Source organism: Tympanuchus pallidicinctus, unplaced genomic scaffold (assembly GCF_026119805.1).
Source record: "Tympanuchus pallidicinctus isolate F22 unplaced genomic scaffold, pur_lepc_1.0 scaffold27, whole genome shotgun sequence".
Lineage (NCBI taxonomy): Eukaryota > Metazoa > Chordata > Aves > Galliformes > Phasianidae > Tympanuchus > Tympanuchus pallidicinctus.
Window position 1 is genome coordinate 4,041,973 of NW_026294744.1, and position 25,059 is coordinate 4,067,031.

Genomic DNA, 25,059 nt, shown 5'->3' on the forward strand with positions numbered 1-25,059 from the left:
TTTTGTGCATTCTCAGTCTAACCTCTGCTTATCATACACCTGCTAAACATTATTGATCTTTGCATAGATATTGCTAAGTGGACTCAAATAGTATATACTATCTTATTTACTGTTAGGTTCCTACATGACCGTCGTTATCATAAAAGCTAAACACAGCTTGCATCTCAGTGAGCTTACTATAGAAATATCTTTATGAAACAAGAGGAGTGAAATTGTTATTCGCTTTAGCATTTTAAGTTTGCACTGTTACTGCGCTTCTGAAATTATCTCCTGATTTTCCCCACCTGCTATGCTTTGTTTTGCCCTTTGGAGAAGTCATAAAAAAGATGGATTCAACTTGGATGAAACTAAACCAGAGATGCACACCACTGTGCTCTATCCTCATGGACACTTACTGCAAAGGATCAGACTTGACTTCACCAAAGGGAAAGAAATCTCTGTAGGATGGATGGACGTGAGCGTCAACTCCTTATCCTCAGTTGTTTTGATCTCTAGCTCTAATCGTTCCATTTCACTACTTGCTAGTGTAGACAAAGCCTAAGCAATGTGCTCAAGGCCATGGAGTATATGTCAACAGCACTGGGAAGACTGCTCAGCCCTACTGAGTTTCTTTTCATCTCTTCAAGACATTCAACTCAATCACATGTGCAGCTATGTATAACCTATTGCATCGAAACAGCTCAGGCTAGATATAACCTCATGTCAGGATGCACATCTGCTCTGCCACCAGCTGTGGTCAGACCAGATGCCCCCCCTTTACATGGCCCTATCCCTCACATCTTTCTTTTCCACAGTAAAGTGCCTTTCCTTCCATCAGTGAATACCACAGTGAAATGGGACAATTCTACCCACTGACTTCTGACAAACCAAATTAGTTGCGGATGATGATATAGCATGACTAATAATAGGTCAGCAGTGCACATACTGTGAGGCCAGAAAAAATATAACATGGTGATGACAGGCTGTTGGTGCTGAAAGAATAAATTGCCAGTGCTACTTTTCAAATGAGATTTATTGACCATGAGCTGAAGGTGAAGAGGCTGCAAGTCTTTCTACCAGTAGACTTTCGCCCACTGTATAACAAGTGACTATTTTCTCTACTCTGTAGGTGGCTTACAGTCAGTTGATTCATAGTTCACCTATGTAATATTAACTTTTCTATGCCTGTCAGCCAGTTTCTATTCCTCTGTCACAGTTCAAGGGCCAATACCATTGTCATTTGTTTAGAATTTTATGTATGTAAATTGGTTTAATTGTAAGGCTGGGCAGCAGGAAAATGCAACTTTATAGGAAGTCAAATATATTTTTGGTATTATGTCTTTTTTGTCAAGAAAGACTGATATTTTTAAAAATACATTTCTGTACATATTTTGGCTTGTATTTACTTATTTGTAATACTGCCAGCTTTTCTAAGGAGTTTAATGACTAGATTAAAAAAGCCACTGATCTGCCTTGACTCTTACGACAACTTCACTAGGTACCTGCAGACCTTCAGAAGCCTGGTGATGTGGAAAATGGCTGTGAGTCCGCAGAACCTATCAAATCTTCATTCTTTTTTCTCCCCAGGAGTTTCCTTTGTAGTGCACTAAAAAGAATGTTGAATTATTATAAGGGATTTATTGCATTTAGGACTATAAAAGAGTAAAAAGAAAAAGACAAAAAAGTGAGGTGAAAAGGAGGCAGAGAGAGATTCAGTTATTAATGGAATTGTGAGTCTTCTCTAGTCAAAACTAATGCAAAAGCTCCACTGACTCCAGGAAAACCATCATAGGCATTGAAACATAAATGGAAGAAGAGATTAGAAGCAGTGTCTGGACAAGATCGTGGTGAAGTGTAAGTTCACAGATGGATGCTACTCGGCCATTTTACCATGTTGCTTATCTGAGCACTCCTTATCTGAATATGAATGATGCTTCATACAGTGTTTACTGGCTGCAGAACAGAGTTGACATTGACACAGTGGCTTATATGATATTTCAAAGAGTTACTAGAGAGTATGGCAGGTACCAAAGAGCTGTACAGTGTATGGGATAAGATGACTTATGTACATAATTAGTCTTGCAAAGGAAATTAAATAAGCTGAACATAATTACCAAGTTGTTATATGCCTGCTTTTACAGAGCCCTTAAAAAAAAAGTAAACTCTTTAGCATATTGCAACTAATTACATTCTTATATTTCCTTTAATCTCACATGTGTAGGATGTGGTTTGAAGATGATTTGTTGAATTTACTTGCATCTGATAGTTCCTGATATTGCATTCTAAGTTACTCATAGCTAATTTGGTTATATCTATGCTTTACCTATATACTTTGTTATGACGTCTCTTTGTTATGCATTATCCTGACTGCAGCTACCCTATCTGTGTGGACTTTTTCAAATGCTGATGATCTACAGCAGAACTGAATCCTGTCCTCTTAACTTGAGCTGTGAGCACATGTAACCAGAGAGCCATTTTGACTGCCGGTCATTTCCCAACCATATCAACTAAAACAGGAAAAAGCACGTGTAACAGCCTCAAGATTGTGTGGCATCCCTCCCACTCTAGGGATCTGTTGGTGTAATAAGGTTATTCTGCTGCATCCTTCTTTAACTGAACTCAAATTGCAATCAAGTGGGGCAGAATAGAGTGAGTGTAATTTAGAGTTTTGCATTTAAAGCCCACACTAGTTTCGTAAGAAGTTTGTGATATAAAAGTTAATTCAGTTAAACAGCTTTTTAAAAGGATTCAGCTGCACACCCTCACTGGCCTTGTGATGGCATTCACTGGGCAATGAAGATTATGGGTAGAACTGAGTTCCTCCAGTGACATTTTCCTCTGACAAGACATTGATGGCCTTTTGGTATAGAGTTGATGTAGTTTCCTGTGTTATTATATTAACATGATTTTGTAAAACTCATATGTATGTTTACAAATATATATTTTAATATAACATGCAAATTAATGGAGACTAATACGGTATGACTTAAAATAGGGTGGAGAATATTTCATTCCTGCCTCACCACTAAATCATCCTGAACACATCTCAGTGTGTTTCCTGTGAACAGGGAAAAATATTCATACAACTCTTTCATATATAATGGAAAAATAATGGGATTTAAGCTTCCTAGATTGCTGCTGGTCATTCCTACTGATGGATCCCTAAAGATGGAAGTACTTCATGCAGAGGTCTCCCTGAGCACAGCTTTGGGCAGACTGGGAGATGTGATGCTGTTTCTGTAAATAACCAGCAATAGCACTTCTCATCTGTATCAGAGTTTGTGGTCTATACAGAACTTATCTGATTGACATACAGGTAGCATCAATCACATGCTCTTCTCTCATCTGAGCAGTTACACTGATAGTACCTGGCAGCCACTCAAAAAACCCAGCTGTGAACCCACTGCACCAAAATTAATCAGATGAAAAGGGAAGAAGCAAATAGATGAACTGTCAGTTCTCCCTATCTCTGTGTTAAATCTTTCTTTCTGCCTACATTGCTGTGCCATTTTGATCAGTCTTGGCTTTAATATTTATTGTCCCGGTTCCTTCCTGGACTGCATGTTTCAGATGATTAAGATCATACTGAACATTCTTCCCTTCCTGTCTTGTTTCATTGCTTGCAGACACCTTCCCCTATTGATAGCATCTGCTTTTGCTTATCCTCTCTGACAAGCATGGTGGGATGACAGAAAACAACTTTTTTGTCTCTTTATTTTTCTGTTATCTGTGTTAGATCCAGCCTCATTTTCCTCTTTTACAGCGTTTTGCCAACATACAGTTATGAAAGCCCACCAGTACGGATCCCTGCCAGCAGTTACTCTGCTGAATTTGATGGTCAAATCCCTGTTGCTACCAATGAATGGCTCCAGCCCTACATGATTAACTACAGCCTATCAGACAGAAGGGAAATAGGAATGAGGCTAACATGCTAAAACCACTTAGTGACACCGTGGATGCCCCGATCTCCACCCGCTTACAGAAGGGAGTGTGTCTCCTTGAACTCCTCCATCATATATTATGACAAGTCAGTTTTATCTTCTCTCTCAGTAGGCTGTTTGCTTGCAAATCTGGGTTTTGTGAAGAAATAATAATAAATTGATCACATTCTGCCAAGGTCTTTCAGTAAGAGCAATCTTTCAGTCACCCACACCTATCAGCTAACTCTGGCCAGACATCAAAAACAAAGTCAAGCCTGAACCAGCGATGAATTCGGCCTAACCTTCACCTAAGAGGAATTCAGGGAAACCTACATGTTGTCAAACAGCATTGATGCCCACTATTTGGCTGGCTAAGAACAGTGCTTTGTTGCACATCATGTCCACATAGTCTTCTTCATCTACGGGTCTTTTCCTGACATGGATCAAGAAGCTGTACAAACACGTTGGCTTGAAGGGGCAAACCAGCTCATTTCAGTTTAATTGGCACAAACATCAGCAGATGAAGTACTCTTTTTCCTGTTCCCAGTTTTTTCCCAGTGTACAGAGCTAGAGGTGGAACAGGGGATCAGGTGTGAAGCTTACTTGAGGTAAGGATCAAATGGAATTATAAGGGAATTATACATTCATAGAAAGGTGAGCAGGCAGAAGTAGATGACTTAGAAGGAATCCAACTGCCTGGATGAGCTGAAGAAATATCACTGAAATAAGTCTCTCATATACAACTCATGGCAAAATGAACCTCAAAATTACTATAGAAAGCGAACTGATAAGGACTGATGAAAAGCCAACAAAAATTAGTGACTATGAATCAGGTCTTTAATCCAAAAGAGATGAAGTGCATTGTGAAGTTAAGGATATGGAGACCCTTTCTGCTTATATTGTGTGCAGCTGCTTACAACGTACTTTGTCATCTGTTGGCTGTGTGCATACAGCCGATAGCCTGATGTTTCCTGGTGGACTGGACAAATGGTCACCAGCTCAGTATGCACAAACGTACAGCAATTTTTCCACTTTAGAAGGGAAAAGCATTCTTTACTAATTTCTAAATACTAGACAGCTGGCCGCAGTTAAAACACCATCTAGTACTTTCTGGTTAGCCTTACTTAAACACATATTTGTAATTTTCAAAACCTAAACTGTAGTTATGGAGTTATGATGGTATCCATTACACTGGTGCTTTTTTATCATTATTGCAAGTTCTGCCCAGAACGCTGGCAATATTAGAACAATCCAGTAGCATATAATTTAACTTGCTTTGCGTCCAGAGATGAGGGTGGTCCTTCAGATCAGGTTCAAGGTCATAGATGGGGCAGATTCGGAGAAAGTCACTTTTGCCTTTTTCAGGGTCAGTATGACTGGGGGAACCAAGCCCCTTTTCTCAGCTCCCTCTCATCAGCACCGTGTGACCTGCGCCATATCTCACCCATGTAAGAAACATCAGCTCCTGGCACATCAAAAGAGCTAATCACCATCCTGCAGATCAACCTGCACCAATCATGTTGTGCTAATTGCCAGCCCAAAACATCTATCATCAGGTATCAGGCAAGACACAACTGTTTTTCTTTCATTTGATTTCTTTAGTATAAAGGAGTTGAGGGAATCCATTTCCACCAGAACAACGACCCACTTCTATCACGTGTACTCACAGAAAAACCCTCAGAAAGAGATCTGGAAGTAGCAGGAAGAAAGTGTATTTATATCTCCATATGAATGTATTATTTCGCATAATATTCCTGTCTTCATCTGTGGAGCAAATTCAGAGAATCAGAATTATAGAATGGCCTGGGTTGAAAAGGACCACAGTGATCATGTAGTTTTAACCCTCTTGCTATGTGCAGGGTTGCCAACCACCAGACCAGGCTGCCCAGCCTGGCCTTGAATGCCTCCAGGGATGGGGCATCCACAGCCTCCTTGGGCAACCTGTTCCAGTGTGTCACCACCCCCTGAGTGAAAAACTTTCTCCTAATATCCAACCTAAACCTTTCCAGTCTTAGTTAAAAACCATTCCCCCTTCTCCTATCACTAACAACCCATACAAACAGTCAATTCTGGTCCCAGCATTTTCTCTGGAATCTGCCCATACAGACATGCTCACAGGGCTGCCTGCAGGGGTTTTAGCTGGACCCTGTGACACACTGTGGACGAAGCATGGTGCACTCAAAAACATTGTTTGCCACAAATCTGGAAGCTCATTGATTCCCTCTGTGGCCTGTCTTCCAACAGAGAGTGACAAACATCCCAAATGGGAAAACCCTACAGAAAAGGGCTTCTGAATCTTCTCTGTTGCCCCACATTGGCTATTCCACCTTAAAAGGAAGAAGTACGTTGATTTAATTGTTAGGAAAAAAAAAAAAAAAGAAGAGAGAGAGTGGGCATCAACTGTCTGATGTAGGTGTCCATCCTGGCGTGATCTGGAAATGCCACAATAAAATCTTTGGGGTATGAAACCAAGATGTGCCTCTGGCTATCTACCAGGATCCCAGGGTGGGTTTTCTTTCTGCAGCTCTTCAAGGTCTCTCCCGTGGGTCTGGTGGACATATTTAACTCCAATTGCTTAGTTTCAAGTAAACACTCAGACAGTGATAGAAGAAAAAGTAGAGTGGGGAGTAAGAATAAGAGAAGGGAGAAGAGAGTACACTAAATTGAAAGGGTTGGAGAAGATGAAATAGGATAAGGTGAAAGCAAAAAAGGGGCTTATTACAGAACAGATAGTGCATTATTAGCCCCAGCAGGAATGAAAAATCTTTCATCAGATCAATGATTTTGGAGACTTGGTGGGTGTACTTTATGTCTCTCTTGTCTGGGAGCAGCAATTTCTACACAGCCTCACACCTCCTGCGCTCACCGCAGGCAGCAGGGAACAAAGACACTCAGAAACGATCCTGGGAACGGCTGTGGAATTCCGTGCAGTCGCGGAGCAGAGGAGCGCTCAGCGCCCGGCCGCACGGGTAATTTGAGGAAAGAGCCTCCACAGGCACGCGGTGAGGCCCAGCAGCCTGGCCATGGCGGGCAGGGCAGAGGTGCAGAGGGCAGAGAGGGTGTGGTAGGCCTGCGTGTGTGTCAGAAACCTCAGGCAGAAGCGGGGCGTGAGGCATTAAATCAAGCTCTGGGCCCTTCTGGAAAAAGCAGCATTTGTTCAGTGGCTAAGCGCGCGCCGGCCAACCAGAAGTGGCTCTGGCATTATTATCAAAACTGTGCTCACTTCAGGCTCAGCCAAGACAGAACAATCAAGCGCTGTTTGCGAGGGCGACTGACTGCAGCCCTTGGAACGAGCGTCTGGAGGAGTCCTCAGCTGACATCTTTTAAAGATCCAGCAGAAATCCCGGCGAACGGAAAGAGCGATTTTCTTTTTTCCCTTTCAGACGGAATGGCCTATTCCACAAATCAAGAGGAGTATGTTTAATTAGCTCTGACTGCGTCTTAAACCTACTGAAAAACAAAAACAGATCTGCAGCCAATGGACCCACACTTGAACCTTTCTATTGAAAACACCTTTCAAAGGGGTACAGATAGTAGCAAGACAGTAGGTATGCCTGCAGATAAGAAATTGCAGAATGCTTCTATAAGCAGATTTTTATTTCTTTTTTTAATAAAATATTATACGTTTTGATTCTCCTGAATTCCAGTAACCTTGTTTCAAATTCACTTAGAATCATATTATGGAGTCATATAATGACTTATGTTAGAGGGGATCTTAAATATCATCTAGTTCCATCCCCACTACTATGGCAGGATTGCCAGTGCTAAATCAGGCTGCCCAGGATCCATCCATCCATTCCGGCCTCGAACACTTCCACGAATGCAGCATCCACAACTTCTCTGGGCAACCTCACCACTCTGTGTTCCAGTGCCTCACCACTCTGCGTGAAAAATTTCTTCTTGACATCTAACCTAAATCTCCCCTCTTTTAATTTCCAGCCATTTCTTCTTGTCCTATCTGTATCAGATCATATAAAAAGACAGTCCCGCTCCTGCCTGTAAGCTTCCTTCAAGCACTTGAAGGCTGCAATGAGATCTTTTCAAACCATTCTCTTCTCCAGTCTGAGCAAACACAACTCCTTCAACCTTTCTTCAAAAAGAGAGGTGCTCCAGTTCATGGATCATCCTCATGGCCCTCCTCTGGACCACCCTCCGACAACTCTGCATCCTTCCTGTACTGGGGGCTCCAGGCCTGGACACAGTACTCCAATGGGGCCTGACAAGGGCAGAGTAGAGGGAGACAATCATCTCTCTCTTCCTTCTGGCCACTTCTCTTTTGATGCAACCCAGCATACTTTTGGCCTTCTGTGCTGTAAGCACACACTGCTGACTCATGTTCAACTTCTCGTCCATCAGGACCCCGAGGTCCTTCTGCACAGGGCTGATCTCAATGAGTTCAACACTGGTTGACATAAATTAGCTGGTATAACCAGCACAGAAATAAGAGTTAGTAATATAGAAAATTATTGTGAAAATTCATTGTGATTGTGGTTTTTTTTTTTTTCCTATATCTTCTTCAGTTAACTTTTTTTTTTTTTTTCCTAAAAAATTCTTAGGATACTGTTTGTAAGAATAGCAGGAATAATGGGAAAGTTTTGATAATGATAATGAATGGTACATTGCGAGCAAACAAGGCTAAGGATAGATGAAGAATTTAGTTTTGGGGGTTCACAGTGAATCAAGGTAGTGGACTTCTATGATGGAGCATTGGCATTGGTGGACAAAGAAAGAGCACCTGATGTCATCTATCTGGATTTGTGCAAGGCCTTTGACATGGCTCTGCACCATATCCTTATCTCTGAATTGGAGAGAGATTGATTGAAAGGCTGGACTGAGAGGTGGATAAAGAATAGGTTAGATGGCTGTAGGCAGAGGGCTGTTGTCAATGGCTCTATGTCCAGGTGGAGGCCAGTCACAAGTGGTGTCCCTTAGGGGTCAGTCTTGGAACTGGTACTCTTCAACATCTTTATCAATGACGTGGACATTGGGATTGAGTGCACCCTCAGCAGGTTTGCTGATGACACCAAGCTGAGCAGCGCACTTGGCTTGGTGGCCTATCTTCAGAACCAGACATGAACTGAGCAGACATCAACCTGCTCAGAAGTCAGCTTGCACCAAGTTTTTCACTCCGCTCTGCCTCGCACAAGGTAAGCTCTCTCACAGGGGATTTCATGTGGGTCATGTTTGCAGCACTGATTGATTGCATTTGTTCGGTCACTGAAGCAGTCCTGAACAGGACAGACAAAATGGATGCTATAATATTTTTCATGTGCATAGTGTGATTTTGTGGTTGAGACAGAAACACATTAATGGTGCACAATCTCTAAATAACATACATATTCACAGTGATGACAAGCTATTTGCCACGCTGCATCATTACAGGCAGTCACCATTGGCTTCCAAGTGTTACCACACATTGCAGTTAAGAAAGTTAACGTGGAATGACACACAGCATTTCTCTCAAATCACAAAACATCTTTTGTCATCACTGCAACAGCTATCATACATGGAACACACTCATCTGGGCAATATTATGAAACGTTTGTTCTTTATTTCTATTGTCCTTGGCTTCAAAGCCCTTTGTAAAAGTAGTAGCTGTGCTACGTTTACATGTACTATGTTATTTTGTCTTCCCTGCCTGCTAATAAATTACAGATGCATCAGGAAGTGCTTTTTTAACTGATGAAGTAAAAAGTAGACTGGCTTATCAGCAAAATGATCTGAAATATTCCTCTTCTGTTATTCATCATTTTATTTATTTGAATAAGACTACGGCTACGGCCCTGCTTGCTCAGGGACCGCTCTGTACACTGCATAATTTTTCAGCCAAACCTAATCCCCCTAGAAATAACTCAGAAATATCTGTACTTGTTTGTTGTTATTACTCATTCTTTTAGTGGTGTACGCTTATTTTTCTGGGGCACGTGACATCATTCTGTGTGTGAGTCTTAAAAAGCAGACCAGTAAACAGTTGGAAGTGTGTACTTACCCTTTTCTTTTCTTTTCTTTTCTTTTCTTTTCTTTTCTTTTCTTTTCTTTTCTTTTCTTTTCTTTTCTTTTCTTTTCTTTTCTTTTCTTTTCTTTTCTTTTCTTTTCTTTTCTTCTTTTCTTTTCTTTTCTTTTCTTTTCTTTTCTTTTCTTTTCTTTTCTTTTCTTTTCTTTTCTTTTCTTTTCTTTTCTTTTCTTTTCTTTTCTTTTCTTTTCTTTTCTTTTCTTTTCTTTTCTTTTCTTTTCTTTTCTTTTCTTTTCTTTTCTTTTCTTTTCTTTTCTTTTCTTTTCTTTTCTTCTAAATGCTCATTCATGTGTGATTCTCAGTGTCCCCAGGATTAAAATGTATCTAATCAAACCAAGTGGAGCCAAGCAAATGAAAAGCCCTTGAAGTGAGGGGATCTCAGTGACTACTTCTAAGCATGTTCTACTTGAACAGTTCTAATGATTTTCCAATAAAAATAGAAATGGGTTTATTTTGTCCCATTTATAATAAATTATAGTTTATTGCAACAAGTTTAGAAGACACAAATGCTTAATCTATCCTATGGAATTTTCCAGATATTCCATGCTGGTCCACTAAAAGTTAGGACATGTCAAAGTGACCACAGCACAAAGCACTCACTCCACTTTTGATTATACACAGAACAAAATTGTCCACTGGATTAACATTCTCATATGACAGCAAGACTATTTGAAAAGCTGGCTGCAAATCTATAAATGTTATTTTGGACACTGTAGGAAAACAGTTTTCCAAGAAGTAGCGTCAATCCTTTTTCTACCCTATTTTTACTCAAAAATGCAGAGAGAAGAAAGGGAGAGGTGCATGTAGCTGTGTGGTTTCTCCTTTACAAAAATAAGTGTGTAAATTTGATTGTTCATCAGATTGATCCTAAAATTAGATTTCTGCTGTCCCAAATTTCTTTCCACTGCAAGCAAATACCATGTACAGAGGAAATAAAGGAAATAAAATTACAGTTTAGAAAATTAGATGGAAAGAGTTTTTGTGTTTTTGGTACTAAAGGCTACTTAGTTCCTTACTCTGGCAAGAAAAAACTTGACAACATAGCTGGAGTCTTCCATCCTCTTTTTCTTGGAGCAGAAGATAATAAAACATTTTTTAATTCCAATCGAAATCAGAATTACCTATGCTGGTAATCACTGAAATCAACTCTCACAATTCGGAGTTTTCCAAAATCCCCTTAAGGTAGCTAAATGATGAACGCTGCAAATACATCTGCTACAAATCTATCTGTTTCACAGCATTTTGCTACTCAAATATAATAACGATTTAATGAAGTTGGACTGTAGAGGCAGCCACTGAAAATACTTACAATATGTTCAGCTGAAGTCATCCTAAAAAGCAGGTTTGGTATGGGGCTGAGATTCTCTATAAAAGCAGGGAGAGAACCAAACACTGCCGAGAGGGTGACCTTTACCCGACACATATTTATGAAAATGTGTTATCATAGAATCTGCATTTATAGAATGAAACAGCTGCAGGCAGAGAACTTTCCCTACCACGGAGAACTGCACGAAAGCTTCTGTATGTTCACAGTAAAGTTGCTGTGGTCATTTATTTGCAGTAGATCAGAGTGGACTCTTCTAGTTTAACTTCAAAGATCATTCAGCTCAATAGAATGATTCCCTTTAGCTTGAGGGGCTGTTGTATAAAGAAGCAAATGCATAATATACACATATAATTAATTTCCTCACTGGGTATGTATTTTTGTATATTATACTGTTATTCTGGTGAACGGAAGCCATAGCACACTTCTGAGTATTTCCCATTTGACTTTATTTTTTCGTATCTTAACAAATGTGACAAATGAAACATGGAGCTAGTTATATTCTGTTCTGTAATAAAAACGATACATTACTTTGATCCCAAAAATTACATTAAAAATCCATTTATTTATGAACGTTTCCTTGTATTAGTACATATGCCTTGATTTGGTGCATAGGAGGTGTATAGTTTAACATGCTGATCTGAATACCAATTTTAAAAAGGTGTCAAGATAGACAGGAGTTACAGGTTTGAGTTTCCATGTATTGCTGAGCACAGATGAGACTGGAATTTAAGCAACATTCATTACCCTCGTAATGAATAATTTCACTGAGAGGTATTTGTTTAATTAGAATCAAACATAACTTTACAATCAAATAACAAGTAACAAAAAAAGTAATTTTTTAATATGTGCAATAGCTTGTTAGTCTCCTACTATTTCTAATTCTTTTTGTACTTTCTCTTGTAATCATACCCGAATATGTAGATTAAACATTTCAGAAATGATTAGTAATTTGGGGTGTCCATTCAGAATTACTCTACTGGAGCCCAAAAGTGAATATTTTTACACTTTCTGACAGTCTAACTCCTTCAAAGTAATTTATGTGGAGCTGAAATAACTAATCCTTACCGAACTTCTTCCATCCAAAGATACCATATATTCATCCCAGTGAACTCTGATACGTAGTTTGTTCTACATCCTTGGTCGCTCTGGTTATCAGGCCAAGGAGCAATAGTTAAGTCTGCATAAACATTTAGAAAAGTCTTAAATTTCACTAGGCAGCTGAGCACTTTCACACACTACTTATTTATACACACAACTAAATCAGCTCACTTAATTTGCCCCACTCTATGTCTAATCACCATAACAGCTTGTTATTTTGCTTAAACCAAGAAACAAATATTTTAAAATAAAACAACAACAGCAAAAACCTCTACTGGGTTTTACAAACAAGTATATGACATAGTAGTTTGTTGTAATGACTTAGGTTGGAGCAGCTTGCTTGTCTGGGACCTTAAAAGCTCTCTCAGAACCAGTACTCGGAGACGAAGATGTGAACGTTGACAATGTTACGATGAGATACCACTCCACCCATGACATAGTTCATCTCCAGTTTCAGGATGGCATGGAAAGGTCCAACAATGGGTCTCACTTGGCGCACCACGCCTGTCGGGACACAGAGAGGTTGCTGAGATTAACGGGAATCGAATGGGCTTTTATGGGTTATATAACCTGCTTTGTTCCTGCAAGAGAAAAGCTCCCCTTCATTTTCGATATAGCCGAAAGAAAGTTACCAACAGGATCAGTAAATAGTTTTCAAGAAAGCTTGCAATGTAAGAATAAAATAAAAAGTTTTGTTCAAAATGCCTTGCAGAAGGTTCAGAAATAGCACTAAAATGCTGCTAATGGCAGCGTTCTGAAATTAGCTTAAATTTTATTCTTTATTCAAAGTCTGCATAAGCAAGAAAAAACTCAAGTTGGACTCTGTTGAAAACTCAAATGGACTCTGTTAAAAACACTAGTTACGTGATAGCAAATCTGATTGCAAAAAAAAATCAAAACTATTTCATAATAGTGAGTTTGTTAAGCCATGTATGGAAAGCATGGCAGATATAATATGCCCTGATAAAAAAAAAAAATTGATTTTTCTGAAAACAGTTTGTCTCACTGAACTATAGTCAGATGAAATGAAGAAAAAAGGGAAATCGACTGAAAAAAAAATAGTTGGAAAGTTGCTAATTTCAAATTTTATGCAGTGGTGACAGTTGTAAGTATTGATGCTGCAGACACGGCTCGACTTGCCATTTTCATTAGTGGTATTGATAATGAATATAATGCCACTAAAGAAATGCATTCTTTGATGCCAGTGAAATACACAACTAAATCTCTTGATTTGTATGAAGCAGCAAAAAGAAAAAAACAATTTTCTATATCCTTTGTCAACCTATCTGATGTAGGTACTGATGATGCCACAGGGATGGTTGGGAAAAAGGAGGGACTTTTAAAATTAATAGAAAATGATGCAACTACCAGTGGTAACCCACATTTTATGAAATATCACTGCATTAGAAATCAAGAAAAATTATGTGCAAAAGCTTTAAAAATGGATAATGTCCTCAAAGCTGTGAATTTCATAAAGTCAAGGGGACTGAATCACCTCTAATTTGAGGAGTTTATTATAAGTATGGCTGCATCAAAAGAAAAATTTGTGCCAGAATGTGAAGATTAAGAATGGCTCACAGATTTATCATTTTTGGTGGACTTGTCCACTCATTTAAATGAGTTAATGTGAGTCTTCAACATGAAAATCACCTTACCTGTGCTATGTTTCACGCAACAACAACATCTGAAATGAAATTCTTATCATGACAAGGTGGAGTTATAGCAAATAATCTCATGTATTTTGATACTGGCTAAACACAGTCTTATGAACAGTGAAAAATATGCAGCCTTGCTTTCTATTTTGAGAAAGGAACTTTAAAAATAATATTTTTTTAAATATTTGCAACTCCATTCTCAGTCAAAATTACTTGAAAATTTTTACATGGAGTCTATAGAGTTGGAATCAGATTTTCAACTCAAAGAAACTTTTGGTCATGTCTCTTAAACAGACTTTCATAAGACCTCTTTTAACAGAGAAGAATTCACAGTCACGCCTTATCCATGTCATCACTTTTTCACAGTATGTACATTTGTGAGCAGTTACTGTCAAGGATGAAGTACAGGAACAGTAATATTTCATCAAAAATCTCTGATGAACTCCTTGAGAACTCACCAGGAATGGCACCAACTTCCATTGAATCAGCCTAATGCATTAGTTTCACAAAAACAAAGTCAAACATCCCCCTAGTTTTATGTTTTTGTTGCTCCCTGATTTTTATGTTTTAATAATAAACAAACAAACAAACAAACAAACAAATAAGTTTTTTTATTTACATAGATTAAGTTTATTGTATATTTTATATGTGGCCTGTTCAATGAACGAGGCCCAGGAAAGCCAAAAAGTTGGACACCCACGGTATAGGGTAAGCCTTTCTGGGCCACAAGGGTGTATCAGTGCCCTCAGGATCTTGACATGACATGGCTAAAAAGAATAGCATTAAAGCTTTGGACCTACGCAAAAGAAAGTCAGCAGGAGTTTTGCCATAGACTTCAACTGGCTCAGGATCAGAACTGTAGGCATGTTCTCACTTCACATTTATTTTTGAGGCCTGCTGTTACCAAACTCTATGTATCAGAAAAGATCAAAATCCTGTGAGCCTAAAGTAAGGCTGCAGCAGCTGGAGCCTGGTGGAGACCCTTCCTCAGATGCTTCCTTCTGACAACAGACCTATCTGATGTGGTGTTGGATTCAGAAGGAGAGGTGCAGTTTATGAAACAGTTATTTAAGACATATTCTTTCTGCATGCTGGGGGTTATGTTTCACAAGCAGGCACACCAGATCTTCCTGGAGTCCCAGCTGAACTCCTACAGCACTGCTTGACAAACACACTGGCTCAAGATCTGATGGGAGAGATAAATGTTTGCTTATGCAGGCTGTCAGCACCTTTTTCCAAGGCAGTGATGACATTACAATTTTGTCTTGTTCGAATACCAACTAATATCTTCAGCATCCAGTAAAATTGCAAACTTTTCACCACATTCACTTTGCTTGCCTTATTTCATGAATATGCTTTTTAAGCATTCTTCCCCCCATAATTTAGATGTACATACTTACACACACATACATATTAATGTATATATACATTTTTTAGTTTTCTTGGCCACTCTCCTGCACCTTATAAAAATTACTGGGCTTGGCAGATGAAACATAGAAGAAGAAAAGCCTTGTTTAAATTGCCCTCCCTTTAGGGTAGCATTTAAAGCATTTTACTAACAACACATCACATTATTGCAGGCAACAATTTAACTGACAACCACGGAAACACATAGCATTGGAATCACTCAATACTGGCAAGTTGTTTAACCCACACAGTTAAGGTCTAATGCAGCAATCACCAAGCATCAGATGACAAAGGCTGCTGTTTCCATTTAGTAATCTTTCGATAGTGCTCTACACTTCCTTGCTCTACTTTGTCCAGAAGTGTGATATCAAAGTGTGCTGGTTTTTCTTGATGTGATGCAATTCTCCTCAAGCTGATCTATATTACAGTATAGCATATATCCATACATTACTGACGTGGCGTTCAAAGCAATTAGTAACTTTCACAGCATTTGGATATCCTCAGCTAGTAGGCAGACCAAAAAGAAAAAAAAAAAAAGTGCTCTTTATTTTCCAGGTAGAATGCCATGATCCCTGGGGAGTAGGTTTCTACATAGTTCTGCTGAAGTTTTAAAATCGAGCATATTGATAGTTTCAAAAGTAAATGCTGCAGATGTAATGAACTTAAGGAATATATAAGGGAACACGACCTGTCACTAGAGGTGTTCAAGGCCAGGTTGGATGGAGCCCTGGGCAGCCTGGTCTAGTATTAAATGGGGAGGTTGGTGGCCCTGTATGTGGCGGGGGGTTGGAGATTCATGAACCTTGAGGTCCCATCCAACCCTGGCCATTCTGTGATTCTGTGAAACAAAATATTATCGCAGTATTGATTTATGCATTTCCTTGTCCTAGATTGTCACAAAATGAGGTTAGTGCAAAACAACTATTTCCCTTCCTCTCCTATTAAATAAAGAGGATGATGCAGTCACATATGTGCTACACGACACATATAAAACTGCAGACATTCCAAACATTAAGAAGTTTCCCAAGAAATAGAAGGAAGGAAAGGAGAAAGGAACGAGGGAAGGAAAAGAATGAGAGAAAGAACAAAAGCAAGCAAGCAAGCAAGCAGGAAGGAAAGCAAGTGAAAAAAAAGAAAGCAAGACAGCAAAAGAGAAAGCAAGCAAGAAGCCAAGCTAGAAAGAAAGAAAGAAAGGAAGACAGCAAGCAAGCGAGAAATACCCTGAAATATCTGCAGGACAAAGGCATGTGACAGGAATACATGATTTTCAGCTCTTGGAAGATAGACTCACTGAAAACTTACATTTTCAAATTTTTTGTGACAAAGACTGTAATGAAAAGCCTGAGCTTTTTTTTTTTTTTTTTTTTTTTTTTTTTTTTTTTTTCCCTCCCTCAGCCCAACTCAAGTATAAATGCAGATGGAAACCATGCAACAACAAAGCTGCTCAGAGCCTGAAATCTTGCTACGCATTTAACTAGTTCCCAGTGATCCTATGACATTTGTCCTAGGTCTCAGAAATGCTGTTGAAGGTCACTGCTATGATACAGCACTGCCTTTTAATGCCTCCTGTGTCTGATTCTCTGATTCCTAGTACCATGTCAGGTACCAGGGTTTTACAGCTTGTCCAGACCTAATCAAACCCAGTAGTGCCTTGTGCCTCATTTCACAAACAAGAGCTTAAAGTTTATATAATTCAGGCCCAGTCCATGTAATTCCCACAGATTCAGGTGCATTATTCAGTGCACTCACTGTTATTGCAGGGGTATCACAGCTAACATACATGCTCAATATATTTGCATGCACCTCCTGAGCATGCACTTCCTGATAACATTTACATATCACAACAGCTCACCATTTTGCTTCTACAGATCAAACTATTATGGGATGCCACTGTTAACATCTCAATGGCTCAGTGACAAGAGTCAAGGGGATCCTCACTGCTACTGAATCCCATGTGCCATACAGTCTTGAGTATCTTTCTACAGGCATACCAAAGCAAGTCCTGTTATGCATAAATCTGGTATGCTGCTGATGCTGTTTATCCTTTTCAGTTCACAATCTGATCCAAACTGACTCGATCTACAGAAAATCCCACGTGTCACAAGCCAGGTAGATGACTTTCCATCAGCTCCAATTTATTTGTTTTTGCTTTTTTGTTAACTGATCAGAGATGCTATTATTTGTCCCAAATTTTCATGGTTTAATGACCTCCTTTTAGAAAACAAGATTACAACCTTCTTTTTCTTGCACATTTTGCCCATACTGTAAATAGGATCTATGCCAATCATTTCCATTTGCTGTCTTGTTTGAGCAACAGCTTCAGCCTGACATGCAGCAAGCTCTTGGATGTCACAATTACTTCTGCAGTGATTGTCACTCCACAGTCCAAACTTTAAATCTCTGCAATTAACACATTGAGCTGTTCTCCTGTTCTGTCTTCTCCTTTTATGTATTGCATTTCAACTTTGTCTAAGGCAAAAGCATGTCACTTTTAATGAAGAGATTCTTCTTGTAAAGCATTGTGTGTAGTGAAGACATTACTCTGAATAATACGTAACATTTATTTTCAAGTGAAAATAATGACAATATCTTAGAGATACCATCACTGGATTACTGAAGTTCTGCTTATCAAAGAGTATGGGATAAACGAGACAGCAAGGTTAATATTGTTAATCTTCCTAAGCCTTTCAGCAGAATTTCTATTATTGTAATCAGATGACACAGGTATTCCTTGGCTTGTCCATACCTCTTTAAGATATCGTTACACTTCTCTGCTTTGAAATATGTGGGACCCTCAGGCAATTCACTTCTGTGTCTGGTTTCTGCTTGTATTTTTGCATTATGCAGCCAATTTGCTAAGAAGCTCCATTTTGAACTCAGAAGAAACACTGCTGTTTTATAACACATTAACCCATTCTGGATGACAAGTTCCTGTGTCATCACACATTAGCACTTGGTTTCCAGAAATCCTAACTCCTGGTTCTGATTTTTGCACTGTTTCCTGCCCAATATGCCGAAGGAGCTCTTGCAAAAATCTTTAAAATACTTCATTTTAAAACTCTTTTCTTTTCTTTTTTTCTTTTCTTTTCTTTTCTTTTCTTTTCTTTTCTTTTCTTTTCTTTTCTTTTCTTTTCTTTTCTTTTCTTTTCTTTTCTTTTCTTTTCTTTTCTTTTCTTTTCTTTTCTTCTCTTCTCTTCTCTTCTCTTCTCTTCTCTTCTCTTCTCTTCTCTTCTCTTCTCTTCTCTTCTCTTTTCTTTTCTTTTCTTTTCTTTTCTTTTTTTTTCCTTTTTTCTTTCTTTTTTCTCTCCTCTCCTCTCCTCTCCTCTCCTCTCCTCTCCTCTCCTCTCCTCTCCTCTCCTCTCCTCTCCTCTCCTCTCCTCTCCTCTCCTCTCCTCTCCTCTCCTCTCCTCTCCTCTCCTCTCCACTTCACTACTAACCAAAAAATCTGCAGCAATTACACTTGCACTGAATCTGGGTCATTGTGTTCCTTACACCATTTGCAGAACACTGCATTTGCATTTTCTCTACAGAAAGCTCCTCTAACAGGATTTCGTGGCTAGCCAGAAAGCAAAGCAGAAACAGTGAGCATGAAGCTTATTTTCACATTGCCACTAGAAAAGGCTGTTTTGGGTTGGCAGAGAGAATTAATCATGTTTTCTGTTCTGGAGGCAAAGGTTGAAAAGATTTTCCACAGGGGAGATTCCTGATTCTATTCAAATGTTTATATTTGTAATTACACAAGAACAGCGCAAATATAAATTGCATCCATTTAAAAGTACTCTTCTTCAGAAAGAAATCCTCAGATCCCCCCACAGAATCAATTGGAGAAGTGTTAGATGAGTGGGCAAGGGATCAGGGGCTGGAGAGAGAGGCAATGGGTGCAGCTGATGACTGGGGAGCTGTACTTGTTGGCTGCTGGAAGAGGGGATCTGCTGAAGTAAATCTCCTCATAACTGAATATGTGTATGCAGGCCTGTGTTTTTGTGTATATATAAACATTGCACACTACCTCCAAATCAAATGCTGTTCTTCTCAATAACCTGTGAGCTACTCTCTGGGAAGTACAATAAACACACTTATCAAAAATGTCATCAATCCCATCAACAGCACTGCAAGCCTTATGTTAAGGAACAAGCACGGATTCTCTTTTCTTTTTACCACCTTCCCATCTTTTTCTCTACGCTGTGTTACAGTTACATTGTTCTGTTCTGGTCATCACATGCTGAAGGCTGGTATTCTTTGTGCTCATAACACACACACAGTCTCCTTCCTGTGATTCTTCTCAGGTGGCAAGTTGACTCAGCTTTTACTATCAGTTTGTATCCAAAGCATTACTCTTTTCTCATTAGTACCAAACTTTACACTTGACATTACAGGCAAGTATTAGTTTAGCCATCTTTTCTGGCAATAAATGATTTACTTAAGAAAAATTTCTAGGTTTTTTTTTACATTGTTTACTTGTATGATTTGTGGTCAACTAAAAACTGACCACAAAATGACTGAACTTGGGATGGATGGTGTGAAACTCCTGAAGGAGCTTGAACTTGTGGAAAAAAAGAACCAATTTGCTTTTCTGAATCTGCATTCTGTACTGAACACATTAATCCAACCCTAAATAGAACAAAACACACCTTTTGGTTCATTTTGTTTTAAAACAAACACTGCGTAAAAAGTTACCTAAATAGCAAGGATGAGATTTTTGAAATACTATAGGTAGACAAACAAGTCTGAGCATATTTCGTTGTTCACTTTTCCTTCAAAATAACCACTCACAGCTAGTACTTTTTTTTTTTTTTTTTTTGCATTTGCATTTGCATTTGCATCCCGGCCATGTATTATTTAAATCAACTTCCACAAAGCAGAATCTAACAGCACAATTGAGAGCTAGTCTTCATTCACTCTAATGAAAGTGGACATACTGACTATATTAAAGAAGAAAAAGAATATTTTGCATTACTTAGAATTAACTGAAATTTAATATATTAAATATGACATGAATTCTGTGTGGAATATGGCTCCATTAGAAAATACAGTCATAGATGGCAAAGGTTCTAAGGACTGTGAAAACTACAGAATCTCCCAGGATCCACATGGTAATTCTGTGTGTGGTGAAGCTTCACCAGGCTGATGCACAGCCTGTTTTATTAGGTCTCTCACTCTGAGATTCCCAGGCAATTCCTAATCAAGTACAAGCCAGTGAGGCAAGCAGGAGAGCTGGGCTGAAAATCTGAGCAGGGTATAAGCATTAACAAGAGAAAGGTAGAAATACATACTAGAAGAAAAAGAAAAGAAAAAGAAAAAGATTTCTCATGCAGAATGTGATGTTTTGGTAGCAATATATTCTATTCCAGAGATTATGAATGAGATAAATAAAATCATAAAATTTTGCGTGAGATGCTTAAGAGCACAATGAAATCCATTTCCCCCCCATGTTTCCTAATCTTCAGGATATGAGAATACAGATGTGATTGTAAGTGAAAGCTGAAGTCCATCACAATTTGTGGCCCTTTTGAAAAATATCACAGAAAAGTTCTTCACAGAAAGAAAATGTGCTATTATATGGTGAGAGTTAGTGCTGTCTTTTTTGTTCAGATGGAACACCTCAGATGAATTACACCTACAAGAGAGACCATTTCTCTACCTGTTTTCCTCGTCCTTGGAATGAACATTTAGAACATGAAATGATTATTTTATTGGGCTTTATAGTAACTTCCAAATAATCTCTACCTATGTTATGAAGTCCCATGTTTGGCTGTTCCTAGATCTATAATTCTGCTTCCCCACAAGAAGCTCTCTGGTCTTTTTTACAGCTTTGCAAACATGAAGTCTACAAAAATAAAGCATTGCAGCCTCCTGGAATTTAAGGCTATTGTTTGGCTGTTAAAGGAAACTAGCCTCAAACATCTGCACAGTAGTTGTAATTTTCAATGAAATTTTTGTAGGTGAAAAGCATGCTTATGAGCTTCCCTTAAGCAATACAAGAAGGCCGTTCTCCTCATGTTAATGCAAGATCTGAACTATAATTTGAAATTTGCTTTTATCCTCAAGGCCTCTTGCTTTATACTGCTGGCCAAGATTTTCAAAATTAAGAGTAACACCTCAGATGCATCAGTGTTACTTAACAGCCTAGTCATCGTTTCAGAAGAGATGTTCAGGCAATTAGGAAGTTTATGGTTAGGGAAATGAATATTGCAGTGGCTATTTTAAAAGGCAGTGGTGATAGGATCATTCCAGAAATGAGCAGGAAAAAAATCCAGCCATGAGTAAATGCTTCTTTGGATCAAACCACAGACAACACAGACAAGTTGCAGGTTAGGCTTGAATACCAGACTATATCAGTCTACAACATGTAAATACATATCTACTGTGTGAAGCAAAAACTATACAGGTCAATTTTTTAGGGTTTTTTTTTTAGGGTTTTTTTTTTTTTTTTTTTGGCTCTGTAGATCTCAATTCAAAGAATTCATGTTGAGATTTATAAGGAAAGGGTTATTTCTTCTTCAGTATTCATTACAAACACACAAACCTCATCAATAAGGTTGAAAAACAACTGACAGACTGGCTGCAAACAGAAAACATATAGTTTGAGCTATTTTATCCATTTTTTTTCTATCAAAATGTTTAAAGCTCTGCATGAATTAAAGCTTAATTAAATTCCATTCCTAGTAGCTTCTCTTTATTCTAAAAGTTTGTGTCAATGTAATGATTTCCAATCCTTAAATTACTTCTGTCAGCTAGTTATTGGAGTAGTTACCGACTCCTATACCATGCCTGAGTAGACGATAAGTGAACATCCTCTTGTATAATTCCTTGATATTGGATAATTCCTTGATTCCTTGATAATTCCAATTTGAAAATCTAACACTTCAGGTGTCGCACATTAGAGAATATCTTACTGCATTTCATAGAGTAAACAGTACAAAATGTTTCTCTTCCAATCTTGTCATGCTTTCAACAAAACCACAGTCAAAATAACAGAGTAGCTGAGAATGGAAGACACTTCTGAAGACTGCCTCCTACAATTTCTTTCTCAAAGCAGTCACCTACAGCATGTTCCTCTTGGCTGTGTCCAGTCAGGTTTTGAATATCTCCAATCATGGAGACTTCAAGACACAACTTGTTCAAATGTTCAACTACCTTTATAGTAACAAAACAAAACAAAACAAACAAAAAAACCAACATTTTTTTCTTATGTGTAAATGGCAATTATAGTATTTCCATTTATACCCTTTGACTTGCCATTTCATTGAGACTACCATGAAGACTCTAACTCTACCTTCCTTATTCCCCTCATCACATCAATAAGATTCTCCCTGAGCCTTCTCTTATTCAGGCAGGACAGTTCCAGCTTTCAGAGTTTCCTCATACAGCAGATGCTCCAGTGCTTTGATCCTCTTCAGCACATATTTCTGGATTATACCCACACCTGTCTTGTACCAGGACACAGCACTTCAGATGTGTCTTACCAGAGAAGAGGATCATATCCTTTAATCAATCTGCTGACAACACCATTCCTAATGCAGACCAGGAGGCTGTTGCCTGCCTTTGACTCATGATAACAGTGTCCACCAAGACACAAAGGTCTTTTTCTCCAGAGCTACTTTGCAGCTTGTCAGCTTCCAGCTTCTAGAGTATGAGATTATTCCTGCCCAGGGAAAAAACTTTGCACTTCCCTTTACCAAACTTCATGAGATTCCTATTAACCCATTTTCCCCAACCTGCAAAGGTCTCTCTGGGCAGCAGCCCAATCCTCTGGCTTATCAGCCACTCCTCACAATTCTGTGTTCTCTACAAAACCTCTTAAGGTGCACTGTTGACTCTTCATCCAGGTCATTAAAGAAGATGTTAAACAGTATTGGTTGATCCCTCAGATACACCACTAATGACTGGCTGCCGGCTGGACTTCATGCTGTTGTTCACAACACTCTAAGCCTTGTAGTTTAGCTCTTTTTCAGACCACCTCACTATCCACATATATAGTCCACATTTCCTCAGGTTGCCTGTGAAGCTGTTGAAGGAGATAATGTTCAAAGTCTTGCTAAAGTTTTTAAAGCAACATCTGCTCTCTTCCTCCCTTTCACTCATCCAATAATCTCTATGTAGACAGCTTGTAGATTGATCAGGAACTGTTTTCCCTTCATAAACACTTGCTGACTACTCCCAGTTGCCTTTTTGTCCTCACTGTATTTGAAAATAGCTTCCATGTGGATTTGCTCCATCACCTTCCCAGAGGTTGGGGTGAGGCTGACTGAGCTGTAGTTCCACAGAACCTCCTTTTGCCATTCTAGAAGACTGAAGTGATATTTGCTCTCTTCCAGTCCTCAGGAACTGTTGATCACCACAGTCTTTTAAAAACAGTTGAGGATGGTTTTGCAGTGACATCAATCAGTTCCTTCAGTATTTGTGTGCGTACCCCAACAGGTCTCACAGACCCTTGGTAAGTCTGGTTTGTTTGAATGCTCCCTACCATAATCCCCCTTCAACAAGAACAAGGGTTTCTTGCTACAAACCTTCCAATTGTTCTGAGAGTCTTGTGACTCCTGAAGACCAGTCTTATCAGTAAAGAATGAGAAAAGAAGGCGTTGAATACTTAAACTTTCCCTATGTCTTTTGTCACAAGATTTTCTGCCCCAACTGGGGCAGTCTTCATTTTACTACTGATGAACTTGTAGAAGCCCTTCTTGTTGCACTTCAGCACAGAAGGCTGTGCCTCTGTAGGCAGTCTTACACGCAGTATGTTCCTCCACTCCCCTAGTTCATGACTGTGCCTAAAGGCACAATCTAGCTGTCAAATTGCAGGTATTTCCCAGTCCACCAGATGTCTGCTGACTTCAGAAGGTTAATGCACACCTTAGATTCCTCCATCTTTCAAAAGCTTAACAGACCTTTTCATTATTTTTTTTATCACTTTTGTGTGTGTGTATGTGAAAGCTATGTATATTTCTCTCAATTATTTGTGACAATAACAATGCAGACTCTTGCTATGTGGCATTCTATAGCTTTTTATATAATCTGCTTTATTAATAAGTGGATGTTCTTTGGAAAATGAAATATTTCATGGTAATCATCACTGCAGGCATCAAACCATACACAGAAAAATAGCTCTGAAGATATCATTAATCCTGGAACTGTCACACCTGACAAACATAAATACGGTTAAAGGATTCAGAAAACTCATTAATCAAAATGCTAGTACTGAAATAGATTTCCTCTTGCTTTGAAGTGTATTGCCCTCACAACATTGTGAATTAGACCTTCATTCAAGTTTGATGGTAAGCATTTCATAAAAGAATAGATTAGGAGAATGAAGTTTAGAGCCCAACGTTTTCAAGGTTTCCATGCTAATGCAGAGCTGCTTCATAGGAGTGTAACTGCTGTACAAATCTTTGCTGAAGTATTTGGGACAAGATTTTGAAAAACATGTGCTTTTGAAATATTGTTCTCCCAGACCTTTGTTCAAATTCCTAAGAACTTTCAACTGTTGAGAAAACAAGTGCTTATAAAATGCTATAGAACAAAGTTTGGAGATGTACAATTACATTTTCATAAGCCACATTTCTCTGTTGGCTTAAGATAAAAAATAGTAGTCCTATATCCTCCACCCCTTCTCTTGGATCAATACCTGAAAGATAAACAAAAATGAAATTTGCTATAAAGCAC

The 25,059-nt window shown here is 38.8% G+C and overlaps 1 protein-coding gene across 1 annotated transcript in view; it reads right to left on the reverse strand.

Moving 5' to 3' along the window:
• Positions 1-11,661: 11,661 nt before the first annotated feature.
• FBLN1 (fibulin 1) overlaps positions 11,662-25,059 on the reverse strand; it is an 82,977-nt gene continuing 69,579 nt past the window's right edge. Inside the window, exon 17 of the mRNA XM_052690744.1 lies at positions 11,662-12,841. Within this exon, the coding sequence (XP_052546704.1) occupies positions 12,702-12,841 (140 nt within the window). The 3' untranslated portion in view covers positions 11,662-12,701. The remainder of the gene's footprint in view (positions 12,842-25,059) is intronic.